Raw genomic sequence first — 18,017 nt, 5'->3', positions numbered from 1 at the left:
TATGAAACCCCAGCGATCCCAGCACCTGCCCAGAGCAGACAGTCACTCCATCACACCCGTGCCTCTCCCCACGCCCCACACTCACTCGTGGGCAGCGTTTGCATCGCGCCTGTCATTGCAGTGCCCTTTGGTGCCATTGCTTCAAGGATCTCCCAACCTGTTTGTTGCGAGGCAGAATCACTTGGTCTACCTGACGTGCAGACCCACCTGACGGGCACTGTGCCTGTCTGTACCCGGGCTCTGCGTTGGTTTGTTCCCACTTTTTTTATCCTCCCATCCAAGTGCTTAACTCCACACACACACATACACACACAGAGCTCCCCGAGGCCGGGCAGCCGCTCCATGCGGGATCCTCCTCCCCTCTGCCCCTGGAGGCCGCTATGAGGGGGGGGCGGGCGGCGGTCGGAGCTGAGGCCGCGCGTGGGGGGCAGGAGCGAAACCCAGATCACGAGGAGGCGGCGGGGACGGCAGGGGAATCAAGGCAGGGAATGGAGGCCCGCAGCTCGCAGCCCTGCCCTCCCTTCACCCTGACCTCTCCCCCGCGGCTCTGTTGGCAGCCCGGCCCTGCCCGCCCCGCTGCCCGAGCAGAGCGCACAGCTCCGGCCCCTCGTACCTGGCTGGGCTGCTCCGCTTGCTCCGAGGCCGCCATCTTCCCAGGCCCGGCTAATCCATGCCCGCCCAGGCGATGGCACAGCCCGCCCCGCCGCCCGTAGCGCCGCAGGCAGCACGAGCCGAGCTCCGCACCGCCGATACAGCACAACGCGATGCTCTGCCGCACGGAGCTCGTGTCCCTTTAAGGCGGCTGCGGAACTACGCGGCCCATCGCGGCCATGGCGGGGCGGCTGAAGCCGTGCGTGGTGCGGCGGGGAGACGGCAGCGAGCAGCACGGGCTGGCAGCGTCCTGCCTGCGGGAGCTGCGCGATAAGGGTGAGCGGCGCTGCACGGGCACGGCCCGCTCATACAGCACGGGGTCAGAACGGCATTAAACGTTTCTCTGCGCGCAGCTGGACGAGCTCTGGGTATCGGCGAGGACGGGCGGCCCGTCACCTTGGTGCTGGCGGAGGATGGAACCATCGTGGACGACGAGGATTATTTCATGTGCCTGCCCGCAAACACCGCCTTCGTGGCGCTGGGCAAAGGAGAGAGGTGGTGCGGGACGAGCGCAGGTACGAGCGGGGCTAGGGACCTCGGAAAGGAGGCAAAGGGCATAGAAAAGCAGCGTTAAATAGCTTTAAATGGGTAACGGCTGTCGTCCCGATCTCGATAGCTTTGTGTTTTCATCTTTTGGCTGCTGATGTGATGTGGCAGGCGGCAGATCGGGCTGGCTATCACAGCCTGCGGATGAAGTGGACAGCGGGGCAGAGAGGTGGAGGCAGCTGGCACGGCAGCTGAAGGGAGACCTGTCCAACATCATCCTGATGTCTGAAGGAGACCTGCAGGTACGGGGGGTGGGGGACACCAGGCTCATCCATCCATTGCAAAGGATGGCATAAATTGGATCACTTAATTCAGCTCTTGTTTCTTTGGCTGTGGTGCTAACGTGAAAATTCTCCTTGAGGGGGATTCCTTGTTCCACTGACAGCACCAGCGTCTGAGGAAGATGCTCTAAACCACTGACTGTCCCTCACATCATGTCTTTGTGCCTCTGCCCCTTCTTGCCTTCCTGAAACATGCAGATTCTCAAGTGCCAGCCTTGAGGCTCCGTCATTCAGGCTTGTCGTTTGTGCTGTAATCAGTGTGATGGAATTGCTCATCACTCAGTCCATAGAACAGGAACACTCCTATCGTTTGAAGGTGCTGATTGACATACCACGTTCAGATCTGGCAGAGGAACTTGCCCAAAGTCAAACCAAAACCCAGGTACTGCAGGACACCCTGCAGCAGGTGCTGGACAGACGAGAAGAGGAACGTCAGTCAAAGCAGCTCCTGGAACTCTACTTAGAGGCCTTGAAAAATGAAGACAGCGTCTTAAGCAAAGTAGCAGGTAGGGAACGTGAGGATATTGAAGAAGGAGCTTCTCAGAGAAGCCTGAAAGAGTTGAGTGGGACAGATAAGTGGGGGAAGGATTGGAGTGAGTCACTTGCTATTAACATGGGTGATTGAATAGCTGGTGTAGTGGAAGAATACCCTGAGTGGGAGGAGTCCTTTCACTGCTTACAGTGCCTGAAAGTAGAATATGGGGGCAAAGCTTACGTAGTGTAGTCATCCTTAATACTATGGGTTTCCTAAGTTAGAGACTGAGTATCTAATCTTAAAAAGAACAGCGCAGTCTGGGCTATGCTTCCCGTCCTGTGTGTGTGGCTGTAATGATTCTTCTGCTTTTCAGAGTCTGAGAGCGTACCAAGAAAGGAGATGGATGTGGTCGACACAGGTACCAGCAGTGCAGGGACTTCAGCCACAACAGCCCTCAGTGTCCAGATCTGTGCTGTTCTGAAAGAGAAACCTGCCCCAGAGCTCTGCTTAGACAGTCAGACTCTAGAGGTGGGTGAGGATCATACAACCATGTTCTGGCACATCTCTCCTGTCTGGATAAAGGGTTGAGAGCTGAAGCTTCTGTGGCATGAAAAGGAAAGTCTGGGTAAACTAGCCATGACAAAGTGTTCTGATGATATGAAATTATTAATCTCGCTTTTCTGTGCTGCAGAAGCTAGGGAACTGTTTTCCGTTAGTTGGAACGTAGAGCTTCAAGCTCTAAGTACTGGTAGGATATAAAGAAAAATAAATTCGCTTAGGAGATACAAGCTGCAGGCTGGAAACATCTTCAACACCAAATTAGCATTAAAGAGGTGTCTCATTACTCCTGTTCTTGGTGCGTGCGGGCAGGCGGTTGTGGTGGTAGAGCATCAGTGGGCAGCACTGCTACAAATCTTTCTCTTACAGCTGGTGGTGAAGGAAGACACTCAAGCCCTGGCTGCAGCTTTAAGCTGGGACAAGCAGAAAGCCGAAGCTGTACAACAAGCTTGTGATCAGGAGCTCTCCAAGCGTCTACAGCAAGTGCAGACTTTGCACTCCCTGAGGAGCACATCGAGGGGCAAGAAAGCGCTGCCCTGTGGAGATGGGCTCAGTTCAAAACGCAGGAAATAAGACTATAGCTCTGCCTCAAGTGTCAGGGAAATGCAAGTAGTTGTGGGTTGCATTTTTTGTGGTTGTTTTTTTAATTAGAACCAACAGAAATAAGGTATGTCCTGGGAGCCATAGTTTGCTGGTCATACTGTGGTCTGGCTGCAGAAAACTAAGATTTGGACATTGTCCTGAGGCATAAATACTTGTGCTGATTCAAATCATGTGTAACCAAAGGGATGTGGACTTTTTGCAGAGTACTAGAACAATGGTATTGCTAAACACAGCGTGTAAGAGTTCAGCTCTGAATAGCTCATTGGGAGCCAGAAAATTCCATCTGATGGTGCTGATCTGGCTGTGAAGCCTTGGACAGTTTGTTCACCTTCCCACCATCTACAGCAGAAAGGATGAAAATTACCTACATCGTTAATGAACAGGAATCAGGCATTTTGATCATTGCTCACTGAACAGTTTTTAGGGGGGGGTTGAGGGATTTATTGTGATATTATCATTGTGCCATTTTTTCAGCCGCTTCCTTTCATCTCCAGCCTGGTATGTAGGCACTTGGAATTCTCATGCTAATCCTACCAGTTAAAGTAAAATCAAAACCTCTTCTGTGTTTTTGTTGTGGTTATGGGTTGGTTGTTTTGGTTTTTTTTTATGTAAAAAACTCCTGCATCTTTCAGTGTAGTGCAAGCACTAATTTGTACAACAACAAAAGTGGAAAGGCTTGCTCTGAATGGCTGTGGGGCAGAAGACTTGCATTTGTCCTGTGTGCATTCTAATATTGGTATATCATCATGACACCTCTGTATTAACCTGCTTATGTTTAAATTGAATGAATTCTTATGTCTTTAAAACTTTTTTACTAAAATGTGGAATTAATTTTGACGTGGCTGCTGTGATTAAAGAATGTGCCAGTAAATACAGTATTATGTTAAGGACTGAGGAAGAACTTAACAGGATTATTCCCTATTTTACTCATTTTAAAATGTTGTTGGTTTAGGGTGCATTTACACCAGCGTGAACATTGCACCAGAGCTCTTGTGGGAGATGGACATGAAGTAATCAGAAAGGCAAGATAAAGCCTAACGTTTTTGTAGCTGTCAGTGTTTTCTGTTACCACACAAAACCCACTGACTGGACATAGCTTTAAATGGTGCAGGCTGCCTTCTGCTACGTACTGCTACAGCAGGCATTCAGATGAACCACTGTATGTAAATTTGAGCTGAATTATGGCACATACAAAGTTAGACAGCCTGTGTAACTAATACGCATCCTTGCCCATTCAGTGCCTCAGGGCAGGTACCCACTGAGGTTTGACTGGAATTGGAGGGAAGCTTGCAGTCACTCTTGAAGCCTGTTGTGCCAGGGCATACAATTGCTTCTTACAGTATATACTTCTGGCTTGTAACATTGCAGGCCACAGCAGGTAAGAGAATTTCCTGCTGTTTTTAATAGCTACTTATTACAGTCCTTTTATGTTCAAGCCTTTATGAAAGAGCATATATGGCTGTCCATAAACAATTTTTGAAGCACGCTCAATTACACTCAGAGCTCATTACACTGGCTACCAATTGAAACTGAGTGCACTGGGCATCAGCTGTCAGCAGGCTTTTTCCGTGAGCTCATGTCTGTGCTTGTGATGAACATTTTTCCTGTTATCAACTACTTTATCAATCTTACTCAAGGCTGCAATACTTTTCTGTAGCTCAGCTTAGCAATGGAAATCCTACTGCTCATTCTGTACAGGGGGAAAGGTGCTTTTACCTGGAGCTCTTCCACCTACACCTAAAATGACAGGCAGCAGAATTACTGACATCCTGCATGTATTAGGAATATTGAACTCACCTACTTCAGGCACACTCTGAGATGGAAGTCACAGAGATTATGCTGATGCTTCTTGTAGAAGGCAGTGATGGTCCTTCAAATCTAGCTTTAAGAAAACAAACAGAGGCTTTCACTGCTGCTCTTTCCTCTTTTCCGTTACCAAGGTTAGAGCTTAGATGCCTACAAGTTATTCTATACTGCAGCTCTTAAACTTCAGAACTGAATTATCAACTAGGCTTAGCACAGTATCATTTAAACAGATACTTTTTTTCTTAACTGTTCTGTTAGGCTAACAAAATCATCAGACTTTTATAAGCTGATGGGAGCTACAGGAGCTGAGCTTTCAGGAGTAATTTGAGTTATCTGCAAAGAGCACATACTTAGTACTTGACTCTCTTTAAAGCTCTTTTATAGTCAACATTCTTCAAGCATCTCAGTGAAAAACGAGAAGCAATTAGCTAATAGGTTAACAGACTTCGGTGCTGTATCTTATCCCCTAATTTCTATGAAAAATCATCTTTTAATGGTCAAGTTTATGTACTGCTTCTTGGATCTATTTCAACAGTGCAATCAATCAAAGCTGAAAACTAAAATATCTCAATGGCATTTTTAAATGTAACAGTTCAATTATCCTTATAAATTGGCTTTCTTTTTTTTTTAGGGTAGACTTTATTATACAACTTTTGATCATTATATTCTCAATGTCAGCTCAGAGCTAGAATTCCCTATCAGTGAAAACAAAATGCTGCTGCCAGATCTCCCGTTTTGTGATTATTTGATGTAAAAACTTTTCAGTATGCAGCTTTCAGCCAGCAGCTCCCATATACCAGCAGTGTAACGTGCACACGGGTTTGGTCAGAAGTGACAGATTTTAGCCAAGGACAACAGATCTGAAGGTAGGAGGAATTCATGCTTAGTCAGCATCTGGTAAGCCTGTGTCAGACCAGCAGAGGGCAATAGTGACTTCGGACCACCACTAGGGAAGGCTGCATTCCACAACGTTTAGAAAGTGTCACAACTTCTTGAAGGTGATTACTGTACATCGGCAAGATCACAGGAGAAAAATAACACAGAATAGGCTTTAATTGCCAAGACAACAAGAGATACGGCTACTAAAAAGGAAAATGTTTATAATATCTAAATAAATCTATCAGAAGTGAGGAAGAAGTCAATTATCAGAGAAATTAAATTATTATAAAGGTGTTTCTTCTTAATAACAGTAAGATTTTAGTTTAGTGAACAATTTAAGGCATTTTGGCTGTAAACTTTGTTGAAATCTGACAGACCTTTCAGTTTTGGAACAAGAAAATGTAACTAAGCACATTTACATAATAAAACTACAGATTCATCAAGCTTGCTGACCTGCAAGAGCAATGGCTGGCAGGCTCACCTTGGTCTTCTAGGATAGTAAGGGAAAATGACCTGAGAAGTTACTTGAAAGGTAAATCAGGCCATGTTGGAATCTTCACTTTCAGTCACAGGTGTTTCGCTTTCCTCAATTCTCCTTCCCTTAGCTGCACTGGACTTCTTCTTCTTCTCCTTTTGTTCCATGTTACTCGATGCAAGCTCTTCACTCTTCTGTGTGATGTACTTAAGCTGAGAAAAATAAACTAATCAGTGGCCTAATGAAGAACATAGACATAAACAGTGCACAATTATTAAGAACAAAAAATTCTGCTCCAGCTTTTATTATGTCCTTTCACACTGAGTTCTTGTTGTATAGTTTAAATCGCACAGAAGGGGGAAAAAATGCATAAAATGAAAATTAGCATTCAAAGTAGCCTTCAAAAGAGGTATATTCATCCACAGTTCTATTTTTAAAAGCAGCATTTATTTATATTGTAAAGTCTTTGAAAAGCAAAGATAAGCCTCCTCCTATAGGCCAGCATGTAGGAGAATACAGTGAAGTGAATCATCCCTATATTTATCATACTAGGAGACCCAGAACATTGATGTGGATGCAAACTGTTCCTGACCTTAGGCTAAAATAAAGGAATACATCAGGAAAAGAATAGTGCTTGCATATTGTATTTTTACATTTGGAACCTCAAAAGCTCTGCTGCAACCAGAGCATTGTTGCTTAAATTGCAGTCAGATGCCCACAGTGAGGCATAATATCATGAAGAAAAATGTGATGACAATTAAAACAAATCATGGGAACATGCCCATCCATCATCTATAAACCAGTTAGATTGCTTAGACAATAGTTACTTCAACATTTAACGCCTTCACTCAGATGCTCTTAGGAATTAACCAGCAGTTATAAGAAAGTTGTGAGACAGAAGATATGGTGAATCTCACCAAAGAACTGCTCCTTCTAGCCAGAAGCTTCACGTCTTCTGAAGTGATTGTGCTTCGCTTCGCATGCCTGCAGATAATATGGAAACACTTCTTGATGTGTTTGCCAACTCCAGTCGTAAAAAGTCATGCAGAACATTTAACTAATGGGGCCTAATAGGGACCCAGCAAACCAATGATACCCAACTTTTGTAAAGAGGATTTTGTGTGTTGTAGTCACATATGTGTACATCAAAACATACATATGTACAAGCAGTAGCATTCAATAACCAGAACATCAGGCACTGCCGCTCACTCTGACTTCCCAGTGTGTTACTGAGTCTGTTTTCACTCAGACAGACTTCTTAAACATTCCCTCACCTCCTTGGAGCAACCAGCTGAACCACAGGTATGCTAGCAAGCATCTGTCACTCCCAAACCAACCAGCACCGCTATACATCAACACAACCAACAATTACATGCAGTCATTAATCTAAACAATCATTCATACCGCATACATGGACTTCCAAGATGAGGAAAAACCTATAGCAGCATACCTATTTCTTAATTACACAGTAACTATTTAATCACCTAAGAGAACTCTTTAAAACCTTAAAAAAGAAAGGCAGGATGAATTTTAAAGATTATGCAATTAAAATCAGATGTATTGCCTGATGTTTGGGTGGTCTGATGGAGACAGGAGCTGGATGGATGATCCTTAAGGTCCCCTTCCACTGCAGGATATTCTGTGATCTGGGCTAACTAAAAACATGTCCTGCAACATACCTGGCAAACATCTCGAGGTCTCTTGCAAAGTTTTCTGGAGAAAAAAAGAGAGACATGTTGTGTTTTAGAATGCTGCCTCTGATTTGTTAGGGGTATGGGATGCAGTAATACAAAAGTGCAACGGCAAACCGTCAAATTAAGTTACAAGTGAGCACAGCTTGTTCTCACATACCACTGCTGCACAGGCAGATGGGCCACGAGTACTTTGTGTACATTTGAGTGCTTTTTCGAGGTAGGAAAAACAGAGTGGCTGTTTCTTGTAGTTTTAAAGTCAGGACACAAGCTCTACATCACTGATGGCAACAACCCGGGGCTCTTTCTCTTAGCGCACCCCATCCCCAGCAGCTGCCGTTGGGACGTACCGCACTGCCTGAAGGTGATCTCGGATATGGCAGCGATGGTCTGCTTGCTGAACACCACGCCCTTGTCCTCAGCGACGTCCTGGCACAGGCAGCCCGTCGTGTAGTGCACCGCGGCCCGCAGCCTCTGCAAGAAGGCCCCGCACAGCTCAGCCCGCAGCGCCTCACCCACACACCGCCCCCCGCCCCGGCTCCATCTTGTCCCAGCCGGGCCCCATCCCGGGTAGAAGCGGGGGACCCGAAGGACAAGGGGGGACCCGAAGGACAAGGGGCGGCCCCACCGCACCTGTATGAGCAGCTCCCGCTGCTCGCCGCCCGCCGCCTCCATCACCCGCCGGCACGAAGTTTCCCGCCCAGCGCTGAGGCGGGGCCGCGCAGCCGCCATGTTGGGCCCCGCCTCTCTCCCTCAGCTGGACCGCGATGGGTTTATAATGGTCACTAGAACGGACAGGCGGAAACACCACGTTCCGCCCCAAAACACCTCTGTGTACACCGAGTTCCGCTGTAAGGCCGGGCAGAGCCGTTCCTACAGCTCACCACAGGGAATTTTAACATAAAGCACCTCAACAGCAACTGCTTCAACTCCCACAGCACTTCAGGTGCCAGTGCCTGCAATAGCACACTGGTGTTACAGAGAACCCCGAGATCTCACAGTATAAGCTGCAAAAAGTTGCTTTAAATCATAAGCAATCCCTTGTTAATCACACTGACACTCAGTTGCTGAGCTTGCTAAAGGGAACACAAAATTAATCCATCAGTTCACAGCTTCAAACATAATGCATGACAGCTTCTGCGGAACAAAGGTGCAAGTACCCAGGTGAATTTTCAACAGTCCTTAAAATGATGGGATTAGAGGAAAAACTGAGCCAATCTTGCATGTTACTGCAGGTTATTTCACTTGCCTGGGGCAGGAGGAGGCACAACATGGCTAGGAAGTATCAATGGGGAACTGCAGCTGCACAGAGAACCACTGCTGACAGCCAGACCTGTCCTGACACCTCTAATCCGTATCAAAGCTCCCCATCCCACCCTTCATCCTTTCACAAGAAGCAGTTCAGAATGTGCAGGACCCCATGCAGCTCAATACCCAGAAATCAATCTAAAGAACCCAGCTGCTGCCTGCTGCCAACCAACAAGAAGAAAAACTCTTTTACCTCCTTGGATCTCATGCAGCGTTACTGTGCTGACTGTCTGCCACTCTCCACTTTAGCAATTACTGAAATGAAGGCTTCTCTATCTTGATTCTATGAGTTTATGCACTATAATACAATAAATATATTAGCACATTGAAATGCATTAAGTGTTAGTACATTACAATCCTGCTCAAAGATATTCCAGCCATTTTTTGGCCAGCAGCTAAGGAAAATAAACTAAAATCTCAACATACGTCCAAGCAGGTTTATTTAGCATTCTTATATAGGTGAAATATATCCACAAGTTATTACAAAAGTGTGCAAATGCAAGTTCTAACACAGTACAGTAAAAAGGGGCGTTCACAGAGGAATGTCTGAGATCTGAAGTATCTCAGCTTCAAGAGGGAATATTTCCATTAGACATTGTAGGCAGAAGAGGACACATTTCCTCCATGGCCTGTCCAGTTAGTATGGATAAATACACCCGGCTTCGATAATAACTCATATGTATGTGCACCAAAGTAATCACGCTGAGCCTAGAATAAGAACACACACACACAAAACAAAGACACATGAGCATGACAGTCATACGAGTACTGCAGATGGCTCACACTGAGACATGAGCATATGGATTTAAGAAATGAAATCTGACTCTGGTACGACATTCAACACTATTGCATCATTATTAGGCAAGCCTACAACAAAACTTCTATTAAAATCTATTAATCAGCAGTTTCACAGAAAGACAACTGTATTCTTTCTGACATGTACAAACCTGAAAGACGTACATACAGCCAGAACTCTAAAGATATGTTTGCTTGTTTTTCAAACAAAACACTCTGATCCAAAAACACCATTACCCCTTGTATGGAGACAGAACCCTAACACACACCGGGCACTGTCATACCACTGCCCCTTGCATTCTATGGCTTGATATCTCATAGCATCTTATTGGCTTGAATTTCAGGTTTTAAAGTTTATTAGGCAATCAATGCCTGTATTATTTACAGTGGTGGAGTGACCACTGCCATCACGACCCTTAGATCAGCCATTAAATAATAACATGATGATATTTCAGTAGATAGAAGATCTACCACACTATTTCAGGCACCCACCTGGATCAGGTTAGCTGGCAGCACTTCATGTCTGTATCCATCATAAAATGAAAGTGCTGTGGTGAAGCAGGGCATAGGAATGCCACGCTGGACTCCAGTACTGATTACATGTCGCCAGGAGTCCTGGGGCAGAGGGGGAGGAAAAAAAGAAAGAGGGAAATGTGTGTGTGAGCGCATCCACCATTCCACTGTAACACCGTGTGCAATTTCACACTATACAAAATCTGAGCGGTACATTCCTGATTTAACACAAAAAGGTTAATCCAAAATAACAGCTTCAATAAAAGGAGTTATTAATGATAAGCCTTTTTTTTTTTTGCTGGCCAGACAATCTGTTTTTAGTTCTGCCTAAAACCTTTTTCTTCATTTCTGCAAATCCCTTTTTCTTCATTTAGCCCTTCCACTTTTCAGCTTTTTGATGAAATAGAGACAAGCAGCATTTGTAGGTATTTCGAAGGACAGGTAACCAGTGTTGGCATGTCAAAAAACTCTGTTTTTCCTTCCTTGGAAACTCACCTGGCATTTTTCTACAGCTGTCTTAAAGAAATCATCCAACAGCAAATTCTGAAGTTCAGGGTTTCGATCAAAAGCGTCTTTGATTTTCCCCAGGAACACACTAAGAGAACACATACAAGCCAGAAATCAAACTGTGTACCTTTCTACAATGGACTGGAATCACAAAGTACAGCACCAAGACTTGATTCAGCCTATGCCAATCTGTGGTGGGTAAGCCACCAGAAAACTGGTGTCGTCTGTGATGTCTAATGCCAACTAAACAGACTCCCAGAACCCCACCAACAGATGAACTCCATAGATTTTCTTATCTCTAGGCTTCTCAGTCTAGCACTGCATGAAGTAAATTGCCTCCTCTTCACCCCTCAGCAACTACATCATCTCTTCATCTCAATTACCTTCTGATGATGCAGCCTCCCCTCCACATCAGTGCAATGCCACCATAATTCAGTGTCCAGCCAAATTCTTTGGCTGCTTGTCTCAGCAGCATGAAGCCTTGAGCATAGGAGATAATCTTGGAAGCATACAGGGCCTAAAACAAACAAAATAATAGAAGTGAATCCCGCAAAGTTTACAGCATCCACAACTTGTTCTGATCAGCAGCTCTGGCAAACATGATATCTCACCTTGCGTACGTCCTCAAGAAATGCCTTCTTGTTCCCACTAAATTGAGTCAATTTAGGCCCATTCAGCAGCTTACTGGCCTGCACTCTCTCCTCCTTGAGGGACGACAGGCACCGTGCAAACACAGCCTCACCTTTGGGTAGGAAAGAACAGATTACTAAGATCAGTACCACCTCTAAGGTCTAAGTAATGTCCTATTACATAGTGACTGCCACTGAATGATGAGCCACAGCTCACAGTGAAACAGAGCCACGTGGAAAGAAGTGTACAAACTGTTTCAGCTGTGTTATGAGGGATCAGTCAGCCAGCACAGCCACTGGGTAAATACTGGCCAACACAGCTTTGAAATGAACAAAGAAAACTCCCAGAAAACACGTCTAAAATGAAATCAGCAGATTTGAACAAAGAAGTCAACTTATATGAGAAAATAAACTCAATAAATCCAGCAGGCTCCACAACATCAGTTTTCAGAAGCCCACTGGATGGTTTAATAACACCACTAAGCAGATTAGTGAACATCATCTCCAGGGTTAAGGGGAGAGCCAAGGCGAGTCTACAGCTCCTAAGGAGTAAACCTGAATGCCAACCTCCTGATCTGGCTCAGTCTGTTTCTAATCATGCTGCTTTACGCTGTAATTGTTTGCAATTGAAAATAGCGCAGTTAAATGAGAATAAAAATAAAAATAGTTTTCTTTCCGGAGTCTGATAAGGGGAAAGCAATTAAAAAGGATAAAAGTGATATAAAAGAAAAAGAAAGCTTTCATATTGAACTCTTCTTCCTCCTTAAAAACAGCTGTGAAAACACCAGAAGAATGAATCCCATTTGTACGGGACGCTGGATCCTCCCTGCTGTAGGATTAACAGACTGCGTCAAAATCAGAACACACTCTTCTCAATTTCTGCAAAAACTTCCTTCTATGGCCTAGGAGGAAAAGGAAGAATGGGAAGGCACTGGGAAAAAGCAGAGGTAGCATGACTCTGCCTTCACAAGAAGACTGCAAGTCATGCTTATGCAATAGTCACACAGAAACTGCCCTAAGAATGGCCATGTTTGCAGGAGGACTGTTGCGTGTACTTCCTTATCCACTGATCATTACCCAACAGTGCACCCGGGCACTGGGCAGGACTAACCAGGGAGTGTCTTCCCCACCCTCAGTCTTTGCACAAACGCTAAACCGAGGAACTTCGCAACAGTGCAAGTGAGAAACTGTTTTTCAATGCTACAAGACAGTCCTTAACTGTGGCAGAACACTAAAAACATTTACAAAGCTTGCTTTGTAAAAATACATTGTTGCAATGCAACCACATTTCTCTCCCAGCTCCAGTTCCTCTTCTGAGAATACTGAATACAGTTTATCTTCCAAGGAAACACCACTTGAACGTTCAGGCAACAGAAAAAGAAGGGAGAAAGGAAGAAAAATAAAGCCAACCTGAGAGCAAAGAAACTACTGAGTCATCTAATTTACTCAAAGGGAAAGCCTACCTCAGCCCTGTGGATAAGAGATTATTCCAAAAGGGTTGCAAACACATTACAACTCCTGTGTCACAAGGCTGAGCCAGGCTGGAGAGAAGCGCAGATACCACAGCGTTAGGGCTGAATGGCAGCAGGGACATTCTTGTATCTTTTAGGAAAGACAAGGCTCAATCAAAGAGCCATTTACCTATGAGAGTGACAGGGACTCCGTATTCCAGCGCAGAAATTGCTGTCCACTTCCCCGTGCCTTTTTGTCCTGCACTGTCCCTGATCTTTGGGAGGAGGTATTTGCCATCCTTATCTTTGAATTTGAGAATATTGGCTGTGATCTCAATCAGGAAAGAGTCCAGTTCAGTCTTATTCCATTCCTCAAATACCTGAAAGAGGAGAGAAAATACATGCAGATAGATGCACGCAAGTCAGAAAAATGAAGCTGACACACATACAGCAGCTTTAACCAAGCCCAGCTGCCTCTATCATGTGCAGCCAGCCAGCACGGCTCAGGAAGGGAAGACACTAAAACACCGCAAATCACCTGTGCCATCTCATCGTGGTCCATGCCCACAACATCTTTCATCAGGTGATAGGCCTCACAGATCAACTGCATGTCTCCATATTCAATCCCATTGTGCACCATCTTCACAAAGTGCCCAGCACCCTCCTCTCCTACCTGTCATGAAATACAAAAAGGAAAAATCAGTAATAGTGCTGTCACCATTTTCAGTATTGAATACCTACCTATGGATTCCTTCTAATAAAGCTTCACAAGCCCAGTCCTAACAGAGAACACTGCCAGGGTAACCACAGATCTGCTTGTCTTCCCCACCACCCGACCCAGCCATAAAACACTTTTCTCCCATTGAATTGGGTAACATCTCAGAGTTGGTCAATCTGAACTGAAGGCAGGCAGCCAGAAAACCCACACAGCAACGTGGGTAGCTTTGACAGCAATTCACACAGGAGCTACCTACACAGGCTAAGGGCAGTATCAAATTAATATTTACCCAGTCACAACAAGGTTCCCCAGATCCCACTTTAGCAGCAATGCTTTGAAATATGGTCTTGATATGTGGCCTGTGGATAGAAATAACAGGGCTCAGCAGGCAAGAAGAGGGGACGACCACCACAAGAGAAAATTCCATCTGTATGATGCATCCTTCTGTAGGAATGGGACGAGGACATGCAGGCGGGCTGACAACACATCACACAGCAGTGCCACAAAATAGAGCATGTTTTTCCCAGAACTCAAGACTGTTTGCAAGAAAAGGGGAAAGAGCACGTCATACATTTAAAAGTACTGAGCAGACTTAACGGGCCTGAAGGTGTTCAAATATTACTTTCTCCATTTTATGGATGGGGAAACTAAGTTGGGCTATGATATAGGCTCATACTCCAAGAGCATCAGTGGCAGAGCTGAAGCAGTCATGTTCTGTTCAATAGTTACAAGAATCCAGCATGATCCACAGCTTCATAATCAACACACAGGAATTTTGCTTTAATTCAAAAAGAAATACTTTCTGCCTCCCATATGTTTCTCCCTCCAGCTTTCTCTGCCTGTGAATTCCAGAAAGAAAAACCTGACTTCGTTATTCTTGCTATAAAAAATGCAGCACTGTCTGGTGACTGCAGCTACGTTGAGAAATATCAAACCTTGAGGAAGTAAGATGGCAACAGATCTTGTTCTCTCCACACCCACACCCCTCCTCCTTCCTTCCTCCAGCTCTCAATGTGAACTGAACGATTGCTGCAGACCGGTCTGAAGACTCCCCCAGCTCACACTTACCAGGCTTCTTTGGATCCTCCTGGCATGAGTGAAGGGCCATACCTGGCCCCCTCCTCTCCACCACTAACACCACTCCCAACAAATAAGAGGCCTTTTTGCCGCAGATCCTTACAGCGTCTCTGGAACAACAACAAAAAGTCGTTTACATCTTTTAATAGCAAAGCCTTACAAAGGTTAGTAAACCAGACCTGAAAACAGGCTTTCAACCCTGCTTTAGACATGCAGTCAAACAACTTCAGACAGTGCTTGTGTGCACTCAGAAGTGAACATTAGGAAACTCAGTGCTGCTCTGACACAGATCCTCATATAATAGTCATGCCAAGAGAACAAATTCCTCATAACCAACAGGTAGAAAAGCGCAGTACTGAGACTGGAAACACCTCCGGATTAAGTGCCAGGTGACACATGCTGTGTGCTGAGATACGAGGGAGGCAGAATAAGCCCAAGTTGCTGACTTCATTATGAAGCAAAGGTGCAATCATGGATAACCATATGGGAAATTAATTCCCTTAGAGAAGGAGAGAAACAGCCTGAGATTCATCAGCAGAGCTGCAAGCTCTCCAAGTACTAAACCTCAGTTAAGACCTGTTTTTCACTCTGATTGCCCAAGTTGCTTATCCAAGATAAGAATGCAAAAGCAGAAGAGCTGATAGCAATACCCCTCCAACGTGCAGAAACACTGAATTACTTGCAACATTTTTAACACAGTGATCCCAGACACACTAAGGAACAGCCTGCTCATACATAGGCCTTAAAGAAAAAAAGGAAACAAAGGTTGAAGAACCAAATCACTGCTGTCCTGCTTTGGTTACCAAGCCAGCCAAAGCAGCTATTCAGTCTTATTGCATTTTCCCAGCAGTCCCATAGGACAGAGGCAATAATAAGACACAATAACTAGTGCAGTATTGTCCACACCACTTCAGAACCTGCATTTCAGAACTCTGGCAGTTCCCAACCAGTTCAATAAATGTCCTCAGATCTTCTAATCTCCCTGAATGCTCCTTAAGACCGTAACAAGATGTTTTCTAAGACCTTTCCACATCTTATAAGGCATCAGTAAAAATAAACTTCGATGATCTGGGAAATTTCTTTAAGATACACTTACAGAACAGTCTTTAACTACTACCCAAACTGCTTTTTAATAGACTGTGTAATTCAGTTCTACAATGAGAATTCAGCCTGGCCTTCCCCAGGGAAGATGGTATCTTACTGACTAACTGTTCCCATGATCAGAGGAGAAAGAACCATGGGAAGCATATTTCAGCCATCCATTTTAGGTAGGAATCGGGCTCACCGTGGTGTCTCTGTACTCAGAATTCCCACCATCAATGATGATGTCCCCAGCTTCCAACAACGGCACCTACAAAAAAATAAATCAGCATTTTGCCTTTTTCTCTGGACTCAAAGATTCAATACTGACAAACAACTCAGATCTTCCAGAGGAAACTTCCCCAAGAGACAGAGAAGTGACAGTTAGAAAGAACATCTGCCTCACTAATTTATCGATGAAGTCATCCACTGCGCTTCCAGCCTTCACCAACAAGATGATGCGACGAGGCTTCTTTAGCTTCGAGACCATCTCCTCCAGGCTGTGAGCACCGATCACTTTGGTTCCTTTGGCCTCATTAGCCAGAAAATCATCCACTTTGGAAACCGTCCTGTTAAAAGCACAGACCTGGAGGAGCAAGAAAACAAGTTAATAAAGCTGCCAGCTGAAAGGTTACTTGAGCTCAGGCTACAGGTTACATAAACAAGGTTCAACATAACGTGTTCTCCCGCTTCCACACAAAGATGCTGAGCAGGGATGATCCCTGCAGCATGTCACTGCAAGAGCCTCGGGAGCCTTTTGTTAATGGCCAAGCCCAAAGCAAACTGAAGAGAAAATGCACTTGTAGACAGCCAAGGCACCAGGCAGCTGACCGAGTACAGGCACGTCAGGCTGCATCTCTCTGGGAACAGGGCAAAGGGCAGCTGGGGTTACGATTAAAAGGAGGAAACGCCATTCATTAGGGCATCACAAGAAGAAAAATAAAACGCCAAGCTCCGGCCCTAGGAGCTACTGAGTCAGCCCTTGTGCACGACGCTTTATTCCACTCACCACAAAGCCGTGATCGTTCATGTTCAGAATCAGGTTCTGACCCATCACGGCCAGTCCGATCAACGCGATATCAGCTCTGGGAATGGGGAGAACCACACGCGTCAGGCACCAGCAGCGACCCGGGGCGCACCGTGCCCGCCTCCATCCCACCGGGCGCTATTCCAGTTCTGCTCCGGGACCGGCTCGGGGCGAGAACCCGGGCAGAGGCCGCGGGCCGACACAGCGCCCGGCTCCCCTCCCGCTGCCTCCCCCTCACCCGGAGCGGCCTGTGGAGGTGGAGTAAGGCCGTGGGCGCTGCCGGAGCCGCCTCAAACGCTCGGTGGGGCCGCTCCCCGAGGCCGGCACCGCATCCCGGCTGCACGGCCACCCCCGCAGGCAGCCGAGCAGACCCCCAGCCCCGCCCGCACTCACTGTGCCATGGCGGCGGCTCTGCCGGCTCTCAGCTCCCCCAGTCGCTCTCACTGCGGTCGCTGCTCGCTCCGCTCCGTCCCTTGGCAGCACGGCACAGCACAGCACGGCGCGGGGCGGGGCGGATCGCGCTCATTGGCCGGTCCCGCCCAGCGCCGCCTTCCCGCCCATGGCGCCACGGCTCAGGCCTGAGGAGCGCAGCGCAGAGCGGGTCGGCCGATTAAAGGGGCGGATGTGGGACGGGACGGCCCCGAAGCACAGGAACACCAACCCCCGGGGGCAGCTGAGGAGCGGCACGGCCGAGCGCTGCCGGCAGACGGAGAGGTTTCCTCGGCAGCCAAACCCGCAGCAGGGCAGCAGAGGCCGCACATTGCGCTCCAGGCGGCCGCCCGCCCGCATACGAACCCACAGACGTTGGCAGCCAACAGCCACCCCGGGGCCGGCTGGGTGCTGAGCGGCTCTTGTTTCCGCTCTCCTTTAATTAAACGGCATTAATTGCCAAAATACCGCCTGCCATCAGCGCCGCAAGCACCACAGGGGAAAAGGAGGCAGAAGAG

The 18,017-nt window shown here is 46.6% G+C and overlaps 4 protein-coding genes across 5 annotated transcripts in view; 1 reads left to right on the top strand and 3 right to left on the bottom strand.

Moving 5' to 3' along the window:
• PEX14 (peroxisomal biogenesis factor 14) overlaps window positions 1-727 on the bottom strand; it is a 72,195-nt gene extending 71,468 nt beyond the window's left edge. The window contains exon 1 of the mRNA XM_015882386.2: window positions 614-727. Coding sequence (XP_015737872.1) covers window positions 614-649 — 36 coding nt within the window. The 5' untranslated portion in view covers window positions 650-727. The remainder of the gene's footprint in view (window positions 1-613) is intronic.
• A 23-nt stretch (window positions 728-750) lies between these two features.
• Window positions 751-4,162, top strand: DFFA (DNA fragmentation factor subunit alpha). The gene is made up of 6 exons (XM_015882387.2): window positions 751-927; window positions 1,005-1,166; window positions 1,309-1,439; window positions 1,795-1,984; window positions 2,327-2,481; window positions 2,881-4,162. The coding sequence occupies exons 1-6, from the start codon at window positions 831-833 to the stop codon at window positions 3,082-3,084; spliced, it is 939 nt and encodes a 312-aa protein (XP_015737873.1). The 5' UTR covers window positions 751-830; the 3' UTR covers window positions 3,085-4,162.
• Window positions 4,163-5,877: 1,715 nt separating this feature from the next.
• LOC107323386 (centromere protein S) lies at window positions 5,878-9,601 on the bottom strand. Of its 2 annotated transcripts, none has more exons than XM_015882388.2 (5): window positions 8,599-8,733; window positions 8,316-8,439; window positions 7,954-7,987; window positions 7,192-7,258; window positions 5,878-6,486 (listed from the first exon to the last, which is right to left on the bottom strand). In XM_015882388.2, exons 1-5 carry the CDS (start codon window positions 8,695-8,697, stop codon window positions 6,337-6,339), a joined length of 474 nt encoding a protein of 157 aa, XP_015737874.1. In that variant the 5' UTR covers window positions 8,698-8,733; the 3' UTR covers window positions 5,878-6,336. The 2 variants fall into 2 exon arrangements, with proteins under 2 accessions (XP_015737874.1, XP_032304732.1); XM_032448841.1 differs by lacking the exon at window positions 8,599-8,733 and adding an exon at window positions 9,467-9,601 and having other exon boundaries at window positions 5,945-6,486.
• Window positions 9,602-9,696: 95 nt separating this feature from the next.
• PGD (phosphogluconate dehydrogenase) lies at window positions 9,697-17,598 on the bottom strand. The gene is made up of 13 exons (XM_015882385.2): window positions 17,464-17,598; window positions 17,053-17,128; window positions 16,450-16,629; window positions 16,249-16,314; window positions 14,955-15,073; window positions 14,176-14,245; window positions 13,707-13,841; window positions 13,359-13,548; window positions 11,700-11,830; window positions 11,472-11,605; window positions 11,077-11,176; window positions 10,561-10,683; window positions 9,697-9,981 (listed from the first exon to the last, which is right to left on the bottom strand). Exons 1-13 carry the CDS (start codon window positions 17,469-17,471, stop codon window positions 9,862-9,864), a joined length of 1,452 nt encoding a protein of 483 aa, XP_015737871.1. The 5' UTR covers window positions 17,472-17,598; the 3' UTR covers window positions 9,697-9,861.
• Window positions 17,599-18,017: the final 419 nt, after the last annotated feature.

The sequence above is a fragment of the Coturnix japonica genome, chromosome 21 (genome assembly GCF_001577835.2).
Source record: "Coturnix japonica isolate 7356 chromosome 21, Coturnix japonica 2.1, whole genome shotgun sequence".
Classification (NCBI taxonomy): Eukaryota; Metazoa; Chordata; class Aves; order Galliformes; family Phasianidae; genus Coturnix; species Coturnix japonica.
Note: the sequence above shows the minus strand (reverse complement) of the source record. Positions and strands in the feature narration are given on the sequence as shown.